This window comes from Antrostomus carolinensis, unplaced genomic scaffold (genome assembly GCF_000700745.2).
Source record: "Antrostomus carolinensis isolate BGI_N321 unplaced genomic scaffold, ASM70074v2 scaffold21529, whole genome shotgun sequence".
In the NCBI taxonomy this organism is placed as follows: Eukaryota; Metazoa; Chordata; class Aves; order Caprimulgiformes; family Caprimulgidae; genus Antrostomus; species Antrostomus carolinensis.
Window position 1 is genome coordinate 1 of NW_010336686.1, and position 27,252 is coordinate 27,252.

Here is a 27,252-nt window from a genome sequence, read left to right on the forward strand (position 1 = left end):
TAAAAGATGTGTAGATGTGGTGCTTAGGGAGGTGGAGAGGCTTAGAGGCAGACTTGGCATTATCATGTGTACAGTTGGACTTGATGGTCTTTAAGGTCTTTTCCAACCAAAACGATTCTATGATTCTTTGAATTTTCATTCAATTTTGTAAATGTTACTGCACTGTCCCCAGCACTACATGAGGGAAAAACAGCCGGTACTCTTAATTGTTGCTTAAAAGTGGTATTTGTAGAGGTGTGTTTTTTCAAGATATTCTAGTTGTAGTGTTTTTGCTTTCTAAATTACTGTTGTAGGTGTTTCATACAGTCTTGGTGAGACAAAACAAATGACACAATTAGATTTGAAAAAACCAATTTACACTCTGGCCTGTAGGTACTGGGGCTGGCCATCGTATTCATAAAAGTCAGGGAAGGTATGTTCAATGCAACATTTTATTATAGTCTTACTTGTGACAGGCCCAATCATAATTGTCTTCTCTATAATAACTTAAAAACCTATTGACAGGTCTACCAGTTGCTTGCTTATATTCTTAGCTCACTCTGTTAAGCTTGTTTAGAGTGGAATGGAATAATATTAAAAAGTGACTGAAGGTCTCTTAGCTAGCTTGTATACAAGGTCAGGGGAAAGAAAGTGTTTTGTGATGGGATCAAGGAGAGTTGAGTAGTTTGTGGTTACTTGGTGCAAGCAAACCTCCACCTGTTGAAGGATCATATTATGACATACAACTTAAATTTAGATTTTTTTTTTAGTATGATAATGTTCTTTTACCACTTAGTAATCCTTCGAGTTTACTGACGAGTAGCAGCAAGCATATTGGTTCTGTTCTGCCATCTTGTACTTGACCCTGATTTTTTTTTATGTTGCCCTCTTTACAGAACTGGTAAAAAGTCATTTTCCTAAAGGAAAGTTTTCCTTCATTCCTGGTGAATGAACCCATTGAGGATCATGCAAGAGCAAAAGAAAAATTGTTTTCACTGTCTTGCATCGTGACAAGGATTACAAAATACAACTTTCTGTCAATGATAATTTGTTCCCTGCGTACGGCTTATCTTAGACAAAATAAAAGATGGTATTTAACTTTACATGGGGTCAAGCAACTCTTCAGTGACTTCACTAATAACAGTGAACAGTGAACTCTCAAATCCAAACATACTGCAATTGGAATTAAATAGAAAAAAAAAATGGTTACTGTCAGATGGATTCCAGCAAAATCTAAGTGAACTTGATAAGATTGCAGTAGTTGTTTTATCATATGATGAAAGGAGATTGCTTTAACAACATGCAGGAAGCAGCTATATTGAGTGAGGGTAAGACAGTGGATTGGTGCCAAGATAAGGACATCTGTTGGTATGTTTTGTCCAATATCACAGTGTTGGCATTCCTTCTTTTCTAGTGTTGAGGATAACACAGAGGATGACAAAATGGCTGATCTCCTGTCAGATTTCCAGCAGCAGTTAACTCTTCAGGAATCTTCAGTCAAACTTTGTCAACCTGAGGTTGATGTCAGCCAGACCCATATCTCAGGTATGAGTGAAGATACACTGTAAGAGTTCAGAGGCCGAATTTATAGAAATGTGTTACTGTGTTAAAACTTGTCTCCTTCATTCTAAAGCCACCTTTAAAGAAATGTACACAGTATCTTTTTATTTACTTTTCTAGTTAGATGTAAAGGAAAAAATACCATCAACGAGCTAAACAGATCTTTTTCTCAGACATTATTTTGCCTTTATTGCACAAGTTTTTCCATGTGGTACTGTAGCTAAGTAGAATTTTTCAGGATTAGAGTCATGCTTAAAAGTAGAAACTTCTAGGAACAGACTTGCTGAAGTAAGTATATTCCCGTTTTCCTTCCAGTTAATGTTTGAAAAACTGAAATGTGGGGGGTTTTTTTGTTTTGGTTTTCAAATATTTATTACAATTCTTAAGTGTGAATGAGACATAATTGTTCTGTGAAGAATATGCATCTTTGCATTTCCTGTTTTTGTCTGATTCTGTATCACATGTTTACAATAAATATATTTTCATGTTCAGCAAGACTATATAACATAGTTAGAAAGGCTTTTGAAGATGAATGATTTTCAGTGCTTCAGTTCCCAGATCGTCACCCTGAGACTTCCTTACGAGATCTAAATTGTAGAGAGTGTACATAAGATATGAACTCTCTTACAACCAGGTGCCTTTACAGCGTGTGTATTTTGCATCCCGAATTATCAGTTGCTCTTGGAAATCTTGTCCTGATCTCCTCCATTCTGCTCAAGGAAGGAAAATAAAGTAAATGTAGCAAGCTGTTCAAGTCAAAGCATAAAGAAAACAGGATTTGGTTTTTATTTTATTTTAACAACTGTGGCGTTGTACGATCGGGAAAGCATCTTTTCTTTTTTCGCCAGTAAAGTCAAGATGTTGTAGACATTACTTTAAAATAATCTCAGGAGATGTCTCTTTTGAGCAACAGTCTTATTCTCTTTCTAGTTTTATTTTCTGCCTTCATAGCAGTCCCATGTTACCATAGCTTGTTTACTGACTCTTTTACAGCAGAGTGAAAACTGTTAAAATCATGGTATGTGCTTCAGAAGTTAGTAGGCTGGAAAGGATCCCTCTTGGTCGTCACAGTGGTACAACAGTCAGAGACCTCAGCAGCCCAAGGAAAACTGAAACAGTGTGAAATGGATTTGGCTGAATTTATTTCCTGTGTTCCATTTTACATTTTATTGGCATTCATAATCTTAGAATACTGGTTAACCTTCTTGGTACCTAGTTAACCAGAATACTCCTAAATGGTCAGAGACTGTTTTGTACCTTGCAGCAATAAACACATCTGCACAACTTTTGTTTATACCAGAACATTAATTTAATGGTTGCAAATACAGGCAATATAGCAAATTCATGACTTCTCAATAAAAGAAAATTAAGTCAGATTCGTGAAATGAGGTGTGTGTTAAATGAATATAGAAACTGGTGCTGAATGAAATGTGTGTACTTTTTGTCATGTTAGTATTCTCAAATGTGAAACTTTATCTTTCATCAAATTTTATAGCAAAAAAACAGTCTTGTTGGATTTGTAGGAGAGCAGCAATGCAGTTTGTTTAAGAAGCATTTTTTTTACTAAAAATCAGAATTCTGTTGAATTGCAGTCTCTACTAGGGCATTTACAGCTAATTACTGTTTAGCATACCATTGTGCCACTCAGCTATTTTCTCCATTTGATCTCAAAGCAGTTATACTGAGTAAAATCATCAACTTTTCTGTGTATGTGGTGGTACATTTCAAGCCATAGGCTCTGGAAAGCAGCAATAGTTGAAAATAAGTGAGGTGTAATTTTTGATGGTACAAGATCAGTAAACAAGATTATACCCAACTGAAACAACAGAGAAAATTTAGGGAGGCAGAAGGATTATTAGAAAGAATTTTGGCTTAATTTCCCAGGGCTTTGTCACTGAACTTTCAATGCTAGGAAAATTGTCCTATGATCTTATGGAGCTTTGATGAGGATTCTGTAATTATCTTGTATCACATTAGAAAAAGTCTTTCAACACAAAATGCTGTGTGATACTATTTTCAATCACTGGACCTGTACTACAAAATAAAGAGTGGTATCCTATGGATTTCATAGCGTACAGGTTGTTCTTAGGACCTCCTATCCCATAGCTCATTGGAGCTGACCTGAGCTTATTTACCTCGTCACGCAGAAGCGGGATGCTTTGAAGTAACATTACACAGGGCAGTTTGAAGAAGTACTGCTTTGCAGGCACTGTGGATGTGCAACGTGTATGTGGAGTTTTTGGTATAACACCTTACAGTTGTGGATATTTGTAGTCTAAAACTATGTTTTATCCTGTCATCTTACCATAATGCACTTTCAGCTCTTGATTTTTATTCTTTCATTATGTGACTTTTTTTTAATGTACAGTGACTTTTTTTAATTAAAGGTAATTTCTTTGTTCCCTGGCATCTGGCTGAAATATGAAAAAGGATTTTTTTGTGGCAAGTCAGAACTTCAGTAATGGTCAAACTTGGAATTATTATAGATAACCTATTGATTTACAGGTTACCATCTAACAAGGATTTCGTTTCTCTTTGCAGTATTGCCTATGGAAGTACTAATGTACATTTTCCGATGGGTGGTTTCGAGTGATTTGGACCTAAGATCATTAGAGCAATTATCTCTTGTTTGTCGAGGATTTTACATTTGTGCCAGGTATTGTAGATAAGTTATCTGGAGTGAAGCTTCTCTCTGCTCTAAGGAAGAAAAAAGAGCTTTTTTACACTCAAGCATGTTTCAGCAGTATGTAGAGGTGGATCTAGGTTTTTTTGCTTTTAGGCTGCTAAATCATACACGTAGGACTATGTCCTGCTTTTTCTTTCCATGGCAGTTTTCATGGTATGCTCATCACAGTGCTAATCAGCTTTTGAATACACCACTAAATGGTATGCTAGATAGATGGCTTCACTGTAATAAAAAATGTTGCTGGAAGTCTTATTTCCTCTACCTTGTTTGAAAGTCAGTCCAAAATAATGTCTCTTGTGTTGTCATCCTCATATAGCCACACAGAGAGGTGCCAGGCTGCTGCAATGTTCTTGTTGTGTACTTGGCTGAAAATGGCATTGTGTTATTGAATTTCACTGAGGGGAGGAGGAAGTGGCTTTCAAACACTACAGGATTAAGTAAATTAGTCAATGATTTTAAATTATGAGCTATTGTTGTTCAGGAAAGTTTATTTCAGTTGCATCCAAACTAAGTAATGAGTGTGTTATTTTGATACATAAAAGCTGATCAAGATTTGCAGGGAAGTTATGGGATTTGGTTTTTTTCTCATTTTCACTAGAGATCCTGAAATCTGGCATCAAGTCTGTTTGAAAATATGGGGCAGGAGCTGCAATAAACTTGTTCCATACGCCTCTTGGAGGGAAATGTTTTTGGAAAGGCCTCGTGTTCGATTTGATGGTAAGGTATACTTTTGGAAACAGTTGTTTTACTGCATGTAGCCATAACAGAAGCAATCAGGTGGGTTTGATGTTTATTACATTGTTGTTAGAACTAATCTGAATTTGTTTGGGCTTTTGAATCTGTAGAATAGCTGTAAAGAGAAGGGAAGTGTGCAAGGAACAAAAGTAAACTTTCATGCTTTTAATTAACAAAAGCAAACGCAAAAGTTTTAGATGGTTGTTTTTTTTTTATCTTAAATATTTATTGTACTTAATTTTTTGTTTGTATACTTACATCTTCCTTTCCTGTAGGTGTATATATCAGCAAGACAAAATACATACGTCAAGGAGAACAATCTCTTGATGGTTTCTATAGAGCATGGCACCAAGTGGAATATTACAGGTAGAACTCTAGTACAATGAGTGAGTGGAATGTTTCTCTCTCTTAAGTTCTTGAAATCCAGCCCTTGATGTCACAAACATTAATCATTCTATAAAACTCAGTGGAACTACTACAGTGTTTAAAGCTATGTCTACTTCTTGAGAATAAGTCTTCAGAAATAGGATTTATTGTGATAATTAGAGATCGACTTAGAAACACATTTTGTCCTCAGTTATACTATTTCATGGGGACAAAACTTACACAGTAGCAACAGTAATACTTGTCCACAGATTTCTTTCCCCAAATCACTTCTGCTTTACATTTCTGATATTATAATTGTTTCCAGCCAAGGGAAAACAAGTGATTGTACAAGAATTGTCTTTTAACATATTGGTAACCAATGGTAAATAATCAAGAGGCTGAGCTTTCTCAGCTTGCTGTAAATAACCTTGCCATTTGTTTCCTCAGCCTGTTTTTCTGCTCTTTCTTCATCTTGCTCTTCCCAGTGTTTCTTGCCCATTCTGCTGTCTCTTCTGAGGCTGGAAACTGTCAATAGAAATCATTGAATCTCATGGCTATTTCTGTAGTCTCACAAACATCAGCACAGTATCCAAGTATTGCAAAAATTGAACAGATCCCAGAACCTGAAGAAATCCATATGACATTGTTCATTCTGTACTGATACTGGATTTAAGCTTTTGTTGCATTGGTCTCAATCAGTGCTAGGAATGCAGAAACTTACTTGAGGTCAGTTTTTATTCCAGGGTAGCCTTCTCACTTTGATTAGAGGTGACAGAACTTCTGCTCTCTTCCGTAACTCTTCATAACTTGATCTTCTCATCTTCAGAACTTTCTTTTGATTTCTGATCTCTTTTTTTCTGTTATATCATGTATGAAGTAATATGTTTTCAAATCTTATTACATATTAAGTTCTGTATCCTTCTGGGAAACATCCTGTGTTTAAAAAAAAAAAAAGCCAACAAAACACAAAAGAAAAAGAATGTTTTATAGGTTTCTATTGTGTAATTATATTTTTGCAGGTATTTGAGATTCTTTCCAGATGGTCAAGTTATGATGCTAACAACTCCTGAAGATCCGCAGTCTATAGTTCCTCGCTTACGGACTAAAAATACAAGGTTATTGAAATAAAATATTTTCTACAGTTTTCACCTTGCTATTTCCTGGCAATTTTTATTTACTTTTGTCTCAGATTCTATATCCTGGCTTAACAAAACAGGAGTAAAAGTACAATTTTATTTGTATTGTGTTACAGTTGTTTATAGTTCTCTTTTGAGAACTACAAAAAACTTTGGGTTTTATGCAAAGATATCTTTAATAAATTAAAGTCCTGATGTTGTAATTAGATTTCCTTTGTGGGTTATGTGTTTTTAAACTTCTAAAGGAAGTTGGTGAAAAAATACATGCTATTAGCTTGGTGGTTTTAGAATCCTTTTAAAGATACTCTTTCGTTTATTGACTGCCTTCTCACACTTCCTTGACTGTTTGAAGGAAAGTGAAGATTTTGGTGGGATATGACTAAATTATTGCTTGATTTCTTTTTGATGTTTGCACAAACTTGTTAAAAACATAGAATATCGTTTGTGACTTCAGAACAGGTTTGAGCTGTTCACCACAAGCCTGAAAATATTTAGCAATAGGCCAGGTAGAACTGACTAGCTTATCTTTAGTGTCCTGTCTGGGAGAATTAAAAGCAACCTTCCAAAATGTTTTCCTGATTTAGCATCATCAATGAGCCTGGTACTTTACTAAATGGAAATAAAAAATGGTTGCCTTGATTATGATATACAATCAGTCTTATTTTCATTGCTGATATTTGTATTATAAGTACATCACTTTTTTGAGACAGACAGTATTTTTAATGTCCCTGACACTGTCCTACTCTTGATCTTTCAGAACGGATGCAATCTTGCTTGGCCATTATCGCCTTTCCCAGGAAACAGACAATCAAACCAAAGTATTTGCTGTAATAATGAAGAAAAAGGAAGAGGTAGGTAGCAAAATAGAATAGAGGAAAAACAGTTAAGTGGGGGACTTATTAAATAAGTTTTTTCTCAGACTGGGTGTTTTAAGGGACCTGAAGATTTGCATTACACCAGAGGATTAAAAATTTAATTTAATTTTAAAATAAAATATAAATAAGTATGGCAGTTTATCTTACCTTTTTTCCCCAAGTTTGTGATAATCTTTTTAAGACAGATAAGTACCTGTTTCACATTTGAGCAACAGTTCTTCCCCTTAGGCTTAATTGCCATGTGTGGTGCTATTAGGTAGTTTGTTTAACATTGTTAACATTTTTAACAAACAGAAGGGAAAGATGAAGAGGTAATTTTCTGAGACTGGTTTTGGCTGCATGCAGTTATGTTCCACAGCATTAAATAAAACTGTATTAAATAAGCAGTATTAATTAATTGAACTCTGAATTATTTGGTCAATTTATTTAGATTACAGAATGCTCATATTAACAAAGTGTCTGTCAAGGGAAACTTGTGAAGAGTTAGAAGTGTTACACCAGCTTACATTGAGTTTGCATAGTTCGGGTGGTGTGTTCCCCGCTTATCTTGCTTTCTGTGTAAGCTTCCATAATTAACACCTAAATCGATGTATTTTCAAGGAATACCAGTACTTGCTTTTAAGAATGAGAGTTTTAACAATCTGTCCTCGCAGTTACTTAGACCTCAGGATAATTAGCTGCACAGTGCTCTTCGTAAGTCACGAAACTTCTTTTCTCTTTGTGCAGAAACCAATTGACTACCACAAATACAGGTATTTCCGCCGTGTTCCTGCGCAAGAAACAGATCACAGTTTTCATGTAGGACTACAGCTGTGCTCCAGCGGGCGCCAAAGGTTCAACAAACTTGTCTGGATACATCATTCTTGTCACATAACTTACAAGTAAGTAAATGGGGAATAAGATCAAAGAGGGGTACTTAACTATAGAAAAACAGGTGACATTAATTTCTCCAGTACTAAGTACAGAAGTTGTAAAGACTTTGAGACTTAGGAGACTTCAACAAAATGTCCTGAAAACAGTAATTGATTTGGTATATTGTAATGAACTTTTACTTTAAGAAGTCCCAAGATTTTAGTAACTTTTTTATAATGGTATGGGATGTTTCCTAAGGAGTAGAACTGCAGTATTTTAGCCATGTAAAGGATTTATGCGCAGCGTTTCAGATTTCAGAACTGAATCAGGGTTGAATGACTTTGTGTGGTGCTAGTAAAGGGGTGTGGAAAACATATATTCATTAAGGTATATTTCTTTTCCTCTGTGGATGTGCAAGCTGAGAGTGTCTGCACTCATATGAGAGCTGTAACACTTACAAAGTATATAATCCAGCAGAGCAAAATATGGGCATGTGACCAACTGTTCTGATCACCAGCCAAGAAAGACCGATCGCCACTGTTCTTGCACCTGCCACTCTAACAAATTACTGGCGAGCTGACTGTCCAGATGTTTGATGTTGGCATTTAGGGTGAATTTAGGCCTTGGCTTCCAGTTGTCTTAATCTCTGTTCAGTGTTTTTATAGGGACATAAGTATATAAAATCTGGGAAGTAAACTACTGGTGGCTGGGAGTATGGGTAACTTCCATAAACAGAAAAATTGCTTTTATAAAAACTATTAGATATTTTCATATCTAATTTATGAGGAAGTGACAGTATCACAGACATTCTTTTCAGCATTAAGTTTCTGTAGTGCTCACATTCTACTGTACCTCTCAGTAGGGTAAACTCTTTGAAACTAGAATAAAGAGGAGTATAAAGCACAGCTAGGAGGATATATGTTTTTTGTCACCGATGTTCAGAAATACGGGTTTCTTCTTTTTAAAGTTTTGTAAACATAAAAGTTTTTGCTGTCACTTTGTATTCTGAATTCAGGGTTCTAAGTGAAACAAATGAAAGGGGATTTTTTTACCTCAATATTAATACAGTGAATTGAGAGACATCCTGTGCTATTTCAAGTCTTGGAGAAGAGGAGACGGAAGGGTGACCTCATTAATGTTTATAAATATGTTAAGGGCGAATGTCATGAGGATGGAGCCAGGCTCTTCTCAGTGATGCCCAATGACAGGACAAGGGGCAATGGGTGTGAGCTGGAACACAGGAGGTTCCGCTTATACTTGAGAAGAAACTTCTTTACAGTGAGGGTGACAGAGCACTGGAACAGGCTGCCCAGGGAGGTTGTGGAGTCTCCTTCTCTGGAGACATTCAAGACCCGCCTGGACACCTTCCTGTGTGATCTCATTTAGGTTCCTGCTCTGGCAGGGGGATTGGACTAGATGATCTTTTGAGGTCCCTTCCAATCCCTGACATTCTGTGATTAAGAATGGAAGGGGAAAGTGGTTTCTATTATATTAAAATAGGAGTGTATTCTATATAGTGTGATTCAGCCAACATTCAAGTGCTTTCAGAACGAGGCAGTACGGAAGATGCTTACATCCTGGCCGTAGTTTGGTGCACACACTGTGCTGTGGAACACGATTGCATTATCGAGGGACTTAAACAGCAACTTGTGTCTAATTTAACTCTTACAATGCTCTTTGCAGATCGACTGGTGAGACAGCTGTTACTACTTTTGACATTGACAAGATGTACACCCCTTTGTTCTTTGCACGAGTGAAGAGTTTTACTGCATTTTCAGAGAAACCGCTCTAAGAAACACCTCTTCCTCTCACAACTCTTGCATGAATAAAAGGTTGTAGCTAATGAGCACTTAAATTATAAATGTGTATATGTTTGGAACATTTTAAAATTCTGGGGAATTTTTTGAAGGCAGTATGTTCTATTTGATTATGAATGGCTGGGGTTTTGTTTTGAGATCAAGCTTGTGAGTATTACCTTTACTTTGTGACAAGAATTTGATAACAAAGTTTTGTTGTTTGTTTTGGTTGATTGGTTTTTTAAACAGATTTTATAAATCAGTCTGCTTCAAATGTGAGTCTTCATCTGCCTGGACGCTGGTTTGTCCAAAAGGAATTGTTACAGGAAAATCTCACTGTCCATGGGACAGTGTGTGTGGTGTCTGGTGAAGGCTTGAAACGTGAAGAGGAGAAAGTTGTCTTATATCTGTTAAAACTGTGTGACTTAAAAGAATTTCAAATAAATGTTTTCTTTAAATTAAACTTACTTTGTTTGCTTTTAAGATCTGGCATTTTGTCAACATCAACCTTAAGAAAAAACAATCAAGGGCAAGCAAGCATGAAGTATAAAATTTAACCACAGAGGTACATCCCCACCAATGCAGGGATGTCAGTTGGTCATAAATGTAATTTGGTCTTAACAGAGGTTCAGTGGAGCTGCCTTCTCCAGAGGGTGGGCGTGAAGGGAAGAGGGATATGGGCAGCGAGTTGTTCTCTTGTGCTGTAGGACGACTTTGCAGGGTATGTGGCTCTGCTTGGGAAATGTCACAGTACAATGGTGAAATGCTGGTGGGTGCTGCTTGTGCATTGGCCAGGTCTGAATGCACAGGTAAGCAGGGCTCACCTGGGACTGTAATGTGTTATAACCCTTCATCTAACCTTGCTACAGATGCTGTAAACCCTTTGAGCACTTGTTGTACTAAGATAAATTTTGAGGCTGCTGTAGATGTTCAGGTGCTGTGTACTGCTCATCATGAAGTGTACCTTGAGGTTTGGTGCAGGTACTGTACGCTGCTTCTCCTGCATATATCGCTTGGGGGTGTGGTGCAGACACTGTAATGCTGCTTATTGTCTATGTATCTTGGATTCTGAAAGAACCGAAGCTCTTTAGTGTAGTTTTTTAAAGCCATTTTGCTTAATTTACCTTTGAACATCTCATTTCAAAATACTGACCTGGACTTGAGGACTAAAATGTGAAAGCTGTGGAAAGGACTATACTTGTTCCATAATTTATAAAGTGTATCTTTGCAAGGAGCTACATCAATAAATCATTATTTTGAACATGCAATCCCTTGCAATTTCTTATTTTGCCAAAAAATCATTATTTGAATACAGTTAAAGATGATTGGTTAGGAGTTAGCATGCGTAACTACATGCTAGGCAAGACTGACAAGTAGAATTAACCTCTTGGTGACTTTTTATTGTACTATTTACAGGTTGTCTGAGAAAAGTAGAGAAGCTTTCAGGTACATGAGTGCTGAATAAGGATGCGTCTATCTGAAACTAAGTGCTTTTTCTAGCCAGTCTAAGACTGCCTACAACCCTTCTTTGGGATAAGTGCTTAGACTGCAACTGCACTATTACTTCATACAATGGAACGTTTAATAAGGTGTGTGTTGTGTTCTCAGCGCTGAAGGGAAAACGATTGCTTAGAATAGCAACGTCTTGCTTTGAAATATTGCCAGGTTTGTAAGCAGGGAAAGATGCTAGTTACCCACGCTTTTGTTGAGGGTGAAAGATCAAAATCTGGTTCTGCCTGCTGAGAAATGTCAAAAGTTTTTGTCACAAGAATCAGGAGATGATACCAATTATTTGCTTAGGTATAGTTTTGTCCAGGAACCTATTTGGATGTAATAGAAGAGCCTTTCAGTTCAAAGCTCTTCTCATACCAAGACTTACTTGCTTCTTTGGAGCTTTCGCTTTTTCTTGCCTTGGCCATGTGTTTGGAATATACTCTGGGTGTAAAGGAAAAGCTAGCTAATGTCCTGTTATAAATTGAGATGTTGATTCAACAGAAGTCCCAGGCTTCTGTTTAATATTAATATTAAAATTAAATATTTTAATGTTATACAAAATACTCCTTCACCGAGAAAATTATGTGAGGCTTCTATCTGTGAGACTGCGCTGTGATTAATATGCTTGTTCCTCTGCATTTAGTGATATGAGCAAGTTGAGCTGGTTTTGTCTTTTGAAATGGTTTATCAGCAGATACTATTATTGGCTGTTCATATGCAGTTATTAAAATAGTACTTGTTTCAGCAGAGAAACGGGTGACTAGCTGCTCTTCCTTCATTCTGTCTAGTGATTTTCAATAGTCCAAGGCTTTAATTACTAGAGGCTCTATGATATTATAGTACAGTTTTATTGACCTTTTAATTACCATATAAATTCATTAGTTGGTGTAACTAGTTTACTGCTGGGAAATTGTCCTTCACTAATTATATTAGTAACCTGAGTAAAACAATAAAGTATACATCTATGCAGACCTTTTTCACAGGAGTTTATTGTATGAGTTGAGACAAGTTCACTTATAAAAATAGAAGGAGGGCGACAAAAGGTGACTGAAACATGGTTCGGAGCATGTAGATCTCTCGTGCATTGGATTAAAGACAGCAGAGTGGACAGTTTTGTGGAGAGAAGATGCTCAGATGGTCAAATGTAATGCTGATTTGACTCAGTCTAATTGGAGATTAGCACCAGTTAAACCTTTGTGTGTAACGCTGGGCTGTAGATACGGGGAGGAAGAGCCGGTGTGATTCAGTGCTCTGGGCAAAGGACCAGCAGTAGACACTTCCCAGCTCCTAAGTGCAGCTCCTGATTGACTCGGTAACTGTGAGCTGAGCTGGTCAGAATTTCAAAAACACGTGGTGTTTACACAAGGTTTTTTTGTTTAAAGAAAGAAGATAATAGAGTCTGTGTTGATTGTTTTTTAATCCAAGAAAATTCCCCTGGAATGTGTGCCAGTGTATTTGGAAACTTTTGTTGACATTAAAATGGCTGAACTATTGAGGTGCTTTTCCATTTTGTATTTTCTACTGTCCAAGATGGAAAAAATACAAAAGCTTATATACATTTGCAGAACAGTTTGGATTTCAGAAATTAATGTTGCATATGTTATTTCATATTAATAGCACCTGCAAAGAAATCAAGACTTCCATTTGATAGTCACTCAATCTGGATTCGAGCTTTGTCCTTTGTGGTAGGACTAGCAGCTTTCTTAGTAAAATGACTTTGAGCAAAATAATTGTTTGCTGAAAAGGAACAGTTAATGCTTTGCCTTACTTGTGTCTTGTCCAGAGTGTAGTACCTGAGTTCTTAAAGTAATTCTTAAAACCACAAGTCCTAGGTAGCGTTGCCTGAAACAAAGGATTTAGAAGAGAAACTTGAGTCTGTTATTGAATGGGACTTTTTGGGATGTATAAAAGCAGCATTTTTCTCTCAGCTGAAACTGCTTTCAGCGTTGGTAGCGTAGCCCATGTGAAAGGGTCGCGATACACCACACTGGTGTGTGCCTGTCATTCAAGGCAGTAAGAGGCAGGTGCTAAAATTACAGTATAGTGTGATTTTTATGGAACACATATTCAGAGTATTAATAGAAAAAAAGTAATGAAACATGACTACTTCTGAAAACAACGTTCCTGCATCTTGCAGGATTGACAGCTTTCTTACCCTGACAACTGCAGGTATTTTGGTACCTTTTCTAGATGTCTGTAGCACATTTATTAATTTAGCTTCAGAATGCTTTACGAGAAATAGCTGGATATGATGCAGAGCTAAGAAAAGTAAGACTAGTAAATCCTGCCAAATTAAATTGTTCTTTAATGTGTAAAGCCAAGATGAGGAGACATTTTTCCACACATTTTATTTTTGAATGAATGAATTTTCTTTTCAGAAGATCTGTACGAGCACTGCGACCCCTACATGTTTCCATGCTAAATTCACACCTGAAGTGAATTTCATTAATTCTGCTTCTGTAAGGGTAAGAGATTGCTGAAGTTGCTAAAACAGAAGTTCTGCCTGGTTTAGTTTGCAAACTTTTTTTTTTTTGTGCAAGGGAATTTGCTTGATTGGGTTGTTCTTGTTATTTTTTCCCCCCAAAGTAGCGCTACTCCTGCAGGATGTTGCAGCTTAGTAATAAACAAGAGCTTTGGGCTGCGGCTTCCTGAGGTGTGTTTGCTGGTACCCATGGCAGTGTTGCTGTTCTGCCATGAGGTGGCACGCTGCAGTTGGATGTTTTCCTTTGTACTTCGTAAACCGAGTAGATTTATTTTTCCCTAAAGCTTATTTAAAATTTGAGAACATTCCGGGAAAAATAGAGAAAATGCAACAAGCATTTAGCTTGCCAAGCAGTCAGGTCCTTAGGGTTCTGCACTAGTAAGACATCCATGATAATGCAACTGAATGGAAATAAACATAAAGGCCAGTTCTCCAAAGGGATTTTAAGTATCCGAAGCTCAGAGTGGAGCCTTCAGTCCTGAGTTTGCTTCCCGGACTCCAGGAGGACAGCCACCAAATGGGATTGGAAGCAGCCAGTATACAAAGCAGGAACATCCTTATATGAGGAAGGATGATCATAGAATCATAGAATCATAGAATGGTTTGGATTGGAAGGGCCCTTAAAGATCATCCAGTTCCAATCCCCCTGCCATCAGCAGGGACACCTTCCACTAGATCAGGTTGCTCAAAGCCTCATCCAGCTTGGTCTTAAACTCTTCCAGGGAGGGGTTGTCCACAACTTCCTTGGGCAACCTGTTCCAGTGTCTGACCACCCTCACAGTGAAAAACTTCTTCCTAATATCTAATCTAAACCTCCCCTCTTTCAGCTTAAACCCATTTCCCCTTGTTCTGTCACTAACTGCCCTTATGAAAAGTCCTTCCCCAGCTTTCTTGTAGGCCCCTTCAGGTACTGGAAGGCCACTGTAAGATCTCCCCGGAGCCTTCTCTTTTCCAGGCTGAACAGCCCCAACTCTTTCAGCCTGTCCTCATTGGGTGGCTGAAAAGTGTCTTAACCGTTGCCACCCAGAAAGCATGTGTTCCCAAAGCAGCCACCATCCTTTCAGCCCCTGCCCTGCTCTGAACCTTTCTGTTCAGAGTCCTTGTGTGCTGGGGCAAGGTTGTTGGCCCTAGCCAGGGCCAGGCAGACATGGTTTGGGGGATTTTGGTCATCCTGTCCCACAGTATGTATAGTGAATCTCTTTGTTGTAGAACAGCTTTAATAAGGAAGACTGAGTGTCTCCCCAGAAACACTGTAAAACTGGTAAATGGGGATGTGAATGGAGTGCCTCAGCTAGAGGGGAGAGGTCACCCCGTGAGCTGAAAGTGTGTTTACCTTCTATGCAGATCTCCCCCAAACTCTGATGTTGCGTCATCTGCTGTCTTTGGGAAGCAAAAAGGAGCAATCCTTTCTCATATTTTTAAGAAGATATCACAGGGATGTCTCAATGCAAGGGAAGTTCAGGAAGTGCCTTCCTACACCGTTCAGAAATTGAGTTTAGGTGCAGTACTTCACACTTCAGTGTTTATTAACCTGGGTTCTTCAATTAAGATATGTTTATAGGGGTGTTCATTTTATCAGCTCTCAGTTGCGTATTTGAAGAAAAAATAAAAAAGTACCACCTTTTTCTCCTCTTTTCTGTAAAGCTGTGTGTCCTTGCCTCCTGACGTGGACTGTGGTCACACAAACCGCTGACACTGCTTTTAAGGGAAATTCCCCACTGCTTTTAGGGGAGCAGACACCTCAGGGCTGGTGGGGAATGGGATTCAGTATCTCAGTGCAGGGGAAAAGGCACAATTCTCTTCATATTATAAAGGAAATTTGATAAACATGTATGAAAGTAATAATCAGTTACAATCAGTTTTCAGGAAGAGCTGTATAAGGGGTTTCAGGGGTTTCTTTCCTCGCTGCTCTATCCTGATGGTTGTGGCATCTTCTCCAAGAGCAGCAATGCTGGAGATCAGAACATAGACAGAACTTCATATTTTTTGCCACCGTGTCGAATGAAAACGCTTGGTCCTGGGCTACCTGACGTCCGCAGCGGTGCCCGCAGAGCTGGCTCTGCGCTGGCTGGGACTGCTGACCTGTACCCGGTAATAACCCGCGTGTGCCGAAGGGGCCAGCTGCACTGGAAGCTACTTGGCAGAAGCTGTGTTGAAGCTGAAGGTAATTGGTCTTGTTCTGGCACAGCCAGGGGTGGGTATCACCAATCTGATTGTTCCTCAAAAGCTTTTCCATTTTCTCTTCATAATAAGCAGTGTTAACTCACAACTCATTTCATCTGAATCCTTCCCACACGTCACTGTTTTTTTGGGGGGAGTGAGTGATACCCAAGGAGAAATTCAGGGTACTTTCCACAACTTCTGTACTTTGGTTTCAGTAAAAATCAATGAAAAGATCTTTAATTTGTTCTGGATAATGCGACATCTGCCTTAAATGACAAAGGTGAATATAGTGGGTTGGTTCAGTGCTGCCTGGAAATTTAATCACATGGAGAAGAAAATACTGAGTACCCTTAAATTCACCTTGAGTACACATATTAGTATTTGTCATTGTCTAGACAGACGGTGATCTGCAAGGTAAAGTCTGGGAAAAATAAACTTACAGATATTAAATTCAGCTGCATTTCCCAGTAGTAATAAAGTGAGAAGATTGAGGGGGTTAACATTCATAGCAGCCGACAAAACAGGTGCCAGCAGTTTTGTTTGGAACTTGCTCCCCTTTTAAGAAGTGTATCTTTTTAGACATTTCATATAAAAAACCACCAAAGTCTGTAGAACCTGAAAAGCTACCACAAAATAAAATCTGATGATAAGATGAATATTTGTCTGGGTATGTGTAACGCAGTGAATCACGTTTTTCTTCTTTCCTCTTGAAGGACTCTAGTTTAGAGTCTTTTATGAGACCAAAATCTTGCAGTGTATCATCAGCGTGTGGCTACTGTTGTTCACAGGAATACAAAAAATAGCAGTGGGGCGCATTGTTGATCAGCTGGTGATCACTGAGCTTCAGCACAGCAGCATTGCTGGTCGTCTTGCGCTAAAATTGCCTAAGTTCTCCTTCTCATCAGGCCTGGAAGATGATTCGCTGTAGAACAACTGTAATCTAAACAAAGTTCAAACGTAGGGCATATGAACAGAGAAAAGATGGCTATTGCCTCGGTTTTACAGTCAAACCTGAGTTAAGGTATTCCAAAAGATCTAAGAGAACTAGTCGCTGTGCTCTCCTTCAATGTCATGCTCTTTGCCCTGCTGTAGTACTTCAGGACTATGAAATACAGAGGTATTAGAGTGATGAAAGGCTGGAAATGTGGATAAAAGTAGGAGTCTGCAAGTTTTTCAAGAGTCCTTGTGTTTCAGAAATGTGCAGAGCATGCCTGCTGGTGTGGGCAGTGCCTGTGAGGCTGAGTGCAGGGTGGGCTGAAGCATGGTGACACAAACTACATCTTTCCATGCTACTTGCCGTGGGGACGGAGCAGCCATGCAGCTGTGGGGACAGCCTGAATGGTGGGGCTCACCCTCTTGCTGTGGAAGACTCCGGGCCATTCTCGGGAGCACCTTCCAGTGAACTGGCATTAAAGCCTGCCAGGATTTCAAGCCCTATGATTGCCGCACGTTAATTTTTAGCTGGTTCCCTAATGAATGAAGTATTAAGCAGTTCATCTTGTCAGCCTGACAGTTTCCACCAATAACTTTTGAACTCACTGACCAGTTTCCAAATAAATTTGAACAGAGGGACCAAAGATTCAATTATACCAAGTTTAGATGAGTTTGGTGAAAGTAGGCGATGGGTGGAAAGAGACACTGCTGGGATCTCCATGGAGAGAAAGCCTGACATACGATGTCTATTTTCAGTTTTTATATCATCGCAAATGATCTTTATAGTATTTTAATAGTTTTTTATATTGTTCCATTATTAGACCCCAAAGAATTCACAAGGGAGAGGGGCAGAGGAAGCCGGGTCCCAGCTTCACCATTCTTGCCATGCAAAGCAATGGTTTTAATCAAGTAGGTAGAAGTTCTGAACGATTTTTTAGAATTAAATTAACCTCCAAGAATAAGTGTGGAAAAACGTAAATCCACTCTGTGCAATGACAGGAGGGAGGGAGGAGGCTGTCTGGAGTTTGGGACACCATATTCCCAGGGTGAAGGTGTGATCAGTCTTGGAGGGGAGTAACCATATGCTGCCTGAGGGGGTGTGGGTGGCCAAGAAAAACCCACTGGCAGCGTTAAACGGATCTACTTAGAAAAACTTTAAGCTTCTTGCTGCATAATGAGGTTTTCTTCTCTTTCTGGAATAGGGCTTCTGAGAGACCAACCATGTAAAAATACGGAAGCACTCCCTTGGTGCCTGCTGAGGACCTTTGGAGAAAGCATTAGTTTTACAGGAAAGAGCAAATCACATGCTTTATCACAGGGTCGGGTGAGATCAGGGAACGCAGAAGGACAACCTGGGGGGGAGGCTGAGTGCTGTCTGTTGGCAGAAAGTTATCTCATCTCTGCTGAATGGAGAGTCTGCAGCCTCACCAAGCAGCCGAAGCCACCGAAACCCGTCTGCTGTGTGCCGTGGAGCAGTGCTCTCTGCCTCCTGCAGCCAGGGCTGGGGGCTGGCGCTGTGGGTGCTCGAGCTCACAGCCACACTGCAGGAAGGCCACAGACAGGTTTTTGAGTGGGCTTCTCATGGCAAATCATGGTTATGGAGAATGGTTTCATCTTGCTGATGGTAAACCTTTCTTCCTTACATTCGGCAGTACTGCTGTGTGTAAAGGTGTGAACGTGGTAATTTAACAAAGTCGGGCAAACCTCCTCTGCTCCCGAAAGCCAGGCTCCAGAGGGCACGGGGAGGGAGCAGGGTTAAGCTGTACATGAGACAGTATCTTTGAAGGAGCAGTTTCTGGAAGTTTGCAAGAGGAGGCTGGTGCACAACAAGAGTTTTAGTGTCATTGCAATGAAGAGCTCAGTGAGCGCCTTGTCCAAGTGCTTCAGTTAAGTTAGAGCTTGTCAAGTCACACCAGAACCCCCTGTTAAATTAGCTGTGCAACTATTATTAACTAATGAGCTATAAAATAAAAATAAAACCAGAACATACCTCACCTGAAGTGGAGGGGAAAAATTCCTAGTGGTGGGTTGTTGTGTTGGCCAAGAGGAGGAGAGGAGAGCAGGTTACTGGCAGCCCGATAGCCTGCTGGGTGACGCTCCTTAGGTGAGCTTTGTGTGTTTCACTGCACAGATCTATTGCTCCCCGTAATTTCAGTGACATGATGGTGGTCTGTGCAGGTGACCCTGCGCTCTGCCACGAATCCCCCATCAGCAAGGAGCAGCCATACCTGCTGTGCTGGCTGAGGCGTTCCTCTGGGTCACTGCCTCTGTGCACCAAGCACCCCAAGGCAAAGGGGCCCCCAGCCCACCCCCAGGCTGCACCAGTGGGAGAGGGAAAGTGAGAAGCAACCCCCCAGTGCAGACAGCATCCCCTGCCTTGACGGGGCTGGTGCTTTCTCTAACCCATCTGTACAAAGAGGAACAGCTTTGGGTTTTCATTTCTCCAGGGGTGGCTGTTGGCAGGCAAGTGGGGCCTCTGGGAAATTCAGTCCTTCTTGGTGGGGTGCTTTAGTGCATAAAGGCGCAGTAAGGTCAGGGCAGGATTACAGTCTGGCCTGACGTTTTCTCCTTCGCACATATGAAGACCAATAAGTATCAATGGTTCCAGTGGAGTAAACCAGCAAGACATCAGCAATTTACTTTTTATTTTAACTCACTTTGGCCACGGTCTGTTTGTTCATCCCATATTTCACCTACCCCAAGGCCGAACACTCCTTTTTTCTCCTGTCCTCTCCTGCCCTCCTCCAGCCTTTTCTTCAAGCGTGGGGTGTCAGTGGGTCTCCAGTCACACCATTTACACAGGTACCACCTTGTCCTACAACCCCTGGCCTCTCAGACAGGGAATCCAGTTCTTCTCTGTGAGGAACCGGGGAAGTCCAGAGGCAATGAAGGTGAACCACCCCTTCTCCCCCTGACAGTATTGCTGCTTTTGCTGTCAGCTTGGAGAGCCCTGCCCCAAGGGATCCTGCTCTGCCCAGGGCCATTGCTGGCTGGGCTGGGATCATGGTTTCTTCCCGTCTTTGCTGTGAATTCGGCAGAGGAAATGTGGATGTTTGGCAAACAGCTTTTCATGACACCCAGTGTTTAGACTATCCACAGACATTAGGTTGGTCACAGCTGTTCAGGTGGCAGCTGTTACTCATTGCTGTAGGTGCCTGACTCCAATGTAAGGTTGGGATGCCACCAGCTCACCTTGCTGGTGCCAGGGGAGAGGCTGCAGACAGAGGGAGAGCAGCATGTCGTTGCCTTTCCACTCCTCACCTGATGTTTGGGGCGGGAGAAGTCCTCACCTGCCAGTCCCCGCCATGTCCTGGCAGGGAGGCAAAGGGGTGAGGTGCCACAGGTGTTTGCTATCTTCTCTAGAAGCAAAAAGGAGCTGGATGCCCAGTTGCCGTATGGCTTTGGCCTTTGCTTAACAGTTTCTACCAGGTACAGAAAGCCATGAGCAAAGAGGATGCTTTTGTACTGTGGTTTGTATTATTTATGACTATCTGTCTTTAGAAGAGCAAATAGATCGAGCAACCCCTGGTAACAGAAGACTTAAACCACGTCACTGATGATACAGTTGCTAAATGATGTGAAGTTTGAATCTTGACATAACTGGTTTTGAAAAATAAAAACCACTCATCTGAGACAAGCCCTCCAAGGCAGTTTTGGTTCCTCGGTTACTGGCTGGAAACAGAAGGAATGAGCTCAGGGTGAAAAGCTGGCCAAAGACCTTCCTGGCTTGCCCTGTGCTGTGAAGAGACTATCTGTGCCTCAGGAACTGCTTGTCATACAGGAGATCGTCTCGTGCTGCTCACAGAAATCAAATAAACCAACAAGGAAGGCAAAGGATGCTTGAGGCATTCAGATTGCTGTCTGCAGGGCCACAAAGGCCATGTTCTGCTGCCCCAGGGTGTTTCTAGTATATCAGGCCTTTGGATGACTTTCTGGATGTGCCACATGGTACACAGCCAATTCAAGCCAAAGCATCTGGAGACTGCAACTGTCTGGTATGAGAACAGCTAGGACTGATCCTAAATGTTCACAGAATCACAGAATAGCTGAGGTTTCAGTCCACCTTGCTGTCCACTTAGCAAGCCCATACTCCATCAGCTGATCTGTGAGGATGTTATGGAAGACACTGCTGAAAGCCTGCTAAAGTCAAGATAAAAAACATCCACTGCTCTTCCCTCATCCACCAAGCCACTCATATATTTGTTGAAGTCTATCAGGTTGGCTAAGCACAATTTCCCCTTCACAAATCCATGCTGACTGCTCCTAATCCCTTTTTAGTTTTTCATGTGTTAGCAAACAGTTTCCAGGATGATTTTCTCCATCACCTTCACAGATTTTGAGGTGGGGCTGGCTGGCCTGTAGTTCCCCAGATCTTCCTTCTTGCTCTCCTTGAAAACAGGAATGATATTGCTGCTTCCAGTCTTCAGGAAACTCTCCCAATCACCATGACCTGTCAAAGATTATTGAGAGTGGCCTCACAATGACACCTGCCAGCTCCCTCCCCAGCACTAATGGGTGCATCCCCTCAGGGCCCAGGGACTTACGTATGTCAAGTTTGTTAAAGTGCTCCCTAACCTGGTTCTCCTCCATCGATGGCGAGTCCTCCATGCTCCAGGAGGTGAATAAAGTTGGTGAAGTTTACCTTGTGAAAGACAAAACCCTCATAGTGCATGGGGACTGCAGCAGCTCAGGGAGAAAGGAGCACTGTATTGAGTTAAATCCAGCCTTGCATAAGAGCCAGGTCTAAATTGTTTAGAGTGTTCAGATGTGCAATCTTAATACCCTGTTCATGTTCTGCTTTGATTACTGATTGCATTTATTTTTACTCTGACACCAGCAGACTTCTTTCATTTTTTCTTCTTAAATAAACTGTGCCACCTTCCCATCCTCCTCTGCCTCTCCTGCGTCCCCACACCAGTCACCAGTCACTACCCTGCCACATAAAGCCTGTTCCTGGTACAGACAAGCCATATCCCTGCTGAGATCCACCACAGGGGCCACCTCTACATTTTGCTTGCAATAAAACAGAACATATTAGATGGTCCCATTCTAACTCCTTGGCAATAATTACTTAAAAAGCCTCAAATGACCACATTTTGAGGGGAAGCGGAACAAAATTTCTAGGAATACTAGACCCATGGATTAGTAAACCTTCCAAAGGCCAGGAGGAAAGAAAAGCTTTATACAGTTACTCAGAGTGTATCCCCTAAAGCTCCTCAGCTGGAGTTGTTTCTACCACCAGTAGTTTGACACACTTGTTTTGTTTAAAAATATAGAGAATGCATTTAGGACCATATTTTAGAAAATAGTCCATAACCTTGCAGTTTATATTAAAAAGTGTATAGCCTCAGTCTGCCAAAGGGCAGGGGCTTTGTACCAGGGGTTGAAAATGAAAACATCTGACTGTACTCAATCTGATCTGCAATTATTTTCACATGCAAATATAGAGGTCCCAGGGAGAGGAAGGCCAGAAGAAATAGGGCCGAGTATGTGCCCAGGGCTGGAAGGATGTGGATCAAATCCCTGTTCTACCTTCTCATCTCCCCATTGGTATGACTGATACAGAAGCATTTCCCTTTCTCACAATGATATTCACATCTGGAATATTGTGTCCAGTTCTGGGCCCCACAGTTCAAGAAGGACAGGGAACTCCTTGAGAGAGTCCAGCACAGAGCCACCAAGATGATGAAGGGAGTGGAGCATCTCCCTTATGAGGAAAAGCTGAGGGAGCTGGGTCTCTTTAGCTTGGAGAAGAGGAGACTGAGGGGTGAACTCATTAATGTTTACAAATATGTTAAGGGCGAATGTCATGAGGATGGAGCCAGGCTCTTCTCAGTGATGCCCAATGGTAGGACAAGGGGCAATGGGTGTAAGCTGGAACACAGGAGGTTCTGCTTTAACTTGAGAAGAAACTTCTTTACAGTGAGGGTGACAGAGCACTGGGACAGGCTGCCCGGGGAGGTTGTGGAGTCTCCTTCTCTGGAGACATTCAAAACCCGCCTGGATGCCTTCCTGTGTGATCTCATTTAGGTTCCTGCTCTGGCAGGGGGATTGGACTAGATGATCTTTTGAGGTTCCTTCCAATCCCTAATATTCTGTGATTCTGTGATATTCTGAGGATAAATACACTAAAAAGTGGAAGGGTCCAGCTGCTGCCTTGTATTATTAAGATAGCTCCTCCTGATTATATGTCTAGATTTCATCTTTTAATGCTGCATGAGGTCAAAAAAGCCCCATGAAACTGTGTTTCTGTAAGGTACAGTCTGGTTAACGCATCGTTCTGAGCAATGTTGCTGTGGTTCTCTGATAGCCTCAGAAGAGCCTTAATATATACAAATATTTGCTTCAGAGCAAGCACAGGGATTACTCCCAAAGAATTGCTCCTTAAATATTTAGGCCAGTGCTTTCAGAGCTAAGACCTTGGGAAAGCAGCGAGTGTAGACAATCTGCCATGCAGGGATATTTGCGTAAGCTGTGGCAATAGCTGCAGCCATCTGAAACACTGATAAGCCAGAACAAAACATTTTGCCTGTGTAATCATCCACATCCTGACCTCCTTGCATCTCTGCTGCCCTCCTAATATTTTATGGCAGCTGTGCCCTGCAGAAAAACCTTTTCTGCAGCAGAGAACAAGGTTACAGTTACCTATGGGTGGATCCTCACATATCAGTTGGTGTTTCTTCATGAAGCCATCCTGAATAACCTCTGTTCCCTATATTTCCTTAAAATTGCAGAGGATAATGCATCTAGTGCCATCTCTCACCTCTGATTCTTATCACTGCCTAGTTGGGAACAACGCCTTAGAGCTGGTTAAAAGAGACTTAAAGCAGCAACATATACGTGTTTCCTTTCACACATCCCAAATATGTTGCAAAAAGTCACTTTTGCAAAGATCAGAGCTGGGATTTTTATCTTCATATTTTGAGCCAAACGAATATAAATTTGCCACTATATTGCCCCACTGTCCTGATTGTACCAAAAGTGGAGGTAGTTGCTGCCAGCACAGAAGTTACTGCGAGAAGATGGAAAGGTCAAACTGACCTTGGCAGCTTGTAAATCTGGAAAGCTTTCTTGTGTTTAGCCTTAGCAAAATCATGAAGTCTTAGGCTCATCCTTGAGCCTGAGATGTGTTCCTCTTGGAAACGTATTGGTTGCAATGAATGTTGCGTGAACAGGGGCAGAGGTCCCCCCAAACTGCTGGGTGCACTGGATTACGAGCACAGGAGCTGCAGGAAGGCATGGTCCTGCTGTGGCAGGTTGCTGCTGAGTGGAGCTGAGCTCACAGGAGTAGCTTCATTCTGGAAAGCTTTTGGTTCAGACTTAAAGGCAAACCAACAAAAAGCTCCCTGCTTCTGAGGCAGGAAGATAGGTTTGGTAGTAATTGTCTTTTAGGGAGATTTGGTAGTCATAGTCCTTTAGGAAGCCCGTGGAACTCAGTAACTGGATGCTACTCATCTTCAAACGCTTGAAGAAATAGTTGATCTGCAGGAAAGAAAATCAGACATGGAGAAAACAATGCTAACAGTTGGGATTGGGATGGTGAAGCCATGGAACAGGTTTTGGGATTGGTCATCAAATCCCCTTTGCTGGAAGTTTTTAAAGACAGAGGAAAGGGGTTGGTGGGTGTAAAGGGACCTGATGGTACTTTGGTGTGGGAACAATGTCTGAGGAACCTCCCAGCCGCACATCTGTATGGTACCTTTGCTGAAAAGCGATGCTAGCAGGAGTGCAGCAGAGAGGTAAGGAATTAGAGGAGAGGTGAGATGAGACAGAGCAAGGTGGTGGTGGGCAGGGTCCGAGTCCTGCATGGTGTCTTGCTGGTGCGACCGGTTTGGCAGTTGCAGAGGAATCTCCACTATAGGACGCGCAGCCCTGGGGGACCTGTCTGTCCCTTGTCCTGCAGCTGCACCCCTCAAAGCACAAGCGCTTATGGCTCCTATTGGTTTCCCTTTTTCTGTCCTAGAGGTGGAGGTTGTTATTACCCTTGATCAAACTTTCCTTCTCCAAGTTACTGATCTGAAGAATCACCATAAAACACACAAAGTTTGGTATTAGCACGGGAGTAACTCACAGACTAAATAAAAGCTTGGTGAACTGACCTTCACATACAACAGCATGCTGCTACTTTGTGATCTACATTTAGATTTTTCCACATAAAACAAATCACTACACATCCCCTGTTTTGCAAATTGCAATAAACATTTTGAAACACTCTGTAAATATAATTTGTTCTTGTCTCGTAAATGTCTCTGAACTCCACCCTTTGCAATGAGAGTGGTTTCCCTAGTAACTAATATACTCCAAAGCCTTTTAAAAAGAGGGAATCTAAAAAGACGAATGATAAGACTGAACCTGATTGATGGACACAAGGTACACCACAGTCAGAGGTACTGTGAAGTTTTTATCACTGCTCGTTTCATAATACTGTCCTCCCAGACTCATCCCAATAAAAGGTTTATTTCGCCTCGGACCGCCTGGGCATGGCTTGCTCCACAGGCGGGGCAGGACATGGTTAGATCCATCAGCTGGGCAGCCTGTGGAGCTGAGCCTCTCTACTGTCATGTTGGTTTAATGACCCAGCCATGAAATGTGGCTCCAGACAAGACATGCCTCATCTCTTCCCTGCAGAGGTGGCAGTGAGGACGTGTGTCTGTGCCTCCCTCAGTGGGGTGAGGGCCAGCAGCCCCTGAAACCCAGTCCAGAGAGCAGCAGAGGTTAGTCATGCAGGGAAGTCATGCAGATGTAAATTATGGAAAAAGATAAAGGAATCTTTGCCAAAGGTCTCTGAGCTGGTCACTAAATTCAGGTAAGAAAATTCATATTTGGCACCCTACTTTTTAAAACAAATGTAGGGAACTGACAGCTCCTCCTGAAATATAGCTTTCAGTAGTTGTCAGAAAAGGGGGTGATGCTGAAGGATTCGTTAGTCTGCAATGAACGAAATGAAAAGTGGCTGGAAAAAGCAGCAAGGCATCTTGAACGTATAAGTGTATGGAACTCGGATACTGGTGGATTAAAAATTGGACATGAGCTGGCAGTGTGCACTTGCAGCCCAGAAAGTCCATTGAATCCTGGGCTGCATCAAAAGCAGTGTGGCCAGCAGGCTGAGGGAGGCAATGGTTCCCCTCTACTCTGCTCTGGTGAGACCCAACCTGGAGTACTGTGTCAGCTCTGGCATCCCCAGCACAAGAAAGACATGGACCTGTTAGAGAGGGTCCAGGGGAGGGCCACAAAAATGGTCAGAGGGCTGGAGCACCTCTCCTATGAAGAAAGGCTGAGACATTTGGGGTTGTTCAGCCTGGAGAAGAGCAGGCTTTGGGGACACCTTGTTGCAGGGGACTTATAAGAAAGACAGAGAAAGACTTTTTACCAAGGCCCATAGTGGTAGGACAAGGGGCAATGGTTTTAAACTGAAAGAGGGCACGTTTAAATTGGAGTTATGGAGGAAATTTTTTAATGAAGGTGGTCAGACACTGGAACAGGTTGCCCAGAGAAGCTGTGGATGCCTCCTCCCTGGAACTGTTCTAGGTCAGGTTCCATGGGGCTTTGAGCAACTGGATCTAGTGAAGGATATACCTGCCCATGGCACAGGGGTTGGATTAGATTATTTTTGAAGGTCCCCTCCAACCCAAACCACTCTGTGATGATTTTATACAATATGATTGCAGGGTAGGTATAGTGGAGGGATTTAGATCACTGCCCGAAGAAGCTGGAAGAGTGCAGAGAGTCGCACATGACAGTTGTGGTCCCTGAGGTCATCCATCTGCATCTTCCACAGTCCTACATGCTTGAACAAACTGAGTATCAAGGGGGACTGAGATGTTACCAAACCAGACCGGCAGCGAGGCACTCGGTGAGAGAGCTGATACCTTTTATTAGATCAATGAAATAGTGGGGGAAAACATATCGGTTAAAAAAAAGATCAAAGACAAGTCTTCAGGTATGAAAGCCCCTCCTGAGGTCTGCAAGAGGGAGTTGGTGTGGCAGCGCTTTCACATCTGTGTTGCAACAGTGATGGGGAATCAAGCCCTTTGCCAGAGGAGGAGGGACAGAGGACATTTAAACTTGGTCACCGTAATGGGTACAAATTGAAAACCATGTCATCACTGCAGTAGTTGAGACCCACACGGTGCCCTCCCTCACCCCACAGAGGTGCCAGGAGCTGGTGATGGTGTTGTGTCCTGCTGGCCATGGG

The 27,252-nt window shown here is 41.5% G+C and overlaps 2 protein-coding genes across 4 annotated transcripts in view; one reads left to right on the forward strand and one right to left on the reverse strand.

The window, feature by feature from the left end:
• Positions 1-1,399: 1,399 nt before the first annotated feature.
• On the forward strand, positions 1,400-11,248 carry FBXO9 (F-box protein 9). Of its 3 annotated transcripts, XM_010174957.1 has the most exons (9): positions 1,415-1,524; positions 4,081-4,195; positions 4,824-4,942; positions 5,236-5,326; positions 6,346-6,441; positions 7,220-7,313; positions 8,064-8,218; positions 9,873-10,021; positions 10,235-10,439. In XM_010174957.1, exons 1-8 carry the CDS (start codon positions 1,422-1,424, stop codon positions 9,979-9,981), a joined length of 882 nt encoding a protein of 293 aa, XP_010173259.1. In that variant the 5' UTR covers positions 1,415-1,421; the 3' UTR covers positions 9,982-10,021; positions 10,235-10,439. The 3 variants fall into 3 exon arrangements, with proteins under 3 accessions (XP_010173258.1, XP_010173260.1, XP_010173259.1); XM_010174956.1 differs by having other exon boundaries at positions 1,400-1,524; positions 9,873-11,248; XM_010174958.1 differs by lacking the exon at positions 10,235-10,439 and having other exon boundaries at positions 1,402-1,524; positions 8,064-8,222; positions 9,873-9,925.
• A 10,098-nt stretch (positions 11,249-21,346) lies between these two features.
• GCM1 (glial cells missing transcription factor 1) overlaps positions 21,347-27,252 on the reverse strand; it is a 14,305-nt gene continuing 8,399 nt past the window's right edge. Inside the window, exons 6-7 of the mRNA XM_029086727.1 lie at positions 21,633-21,699; positions 21,347-21,507 (exon numbers count right to left, since the gene is read on the reverse strand). Of these exons, the coding sequence (XP_028942560.1) occupies positions 21,347-21,507; positions 21,633-21,699 (228 nt within the window). The remainder of the gene's footprint in view (positions 21,508-21,632; positions 21,700-27,252) is intronic.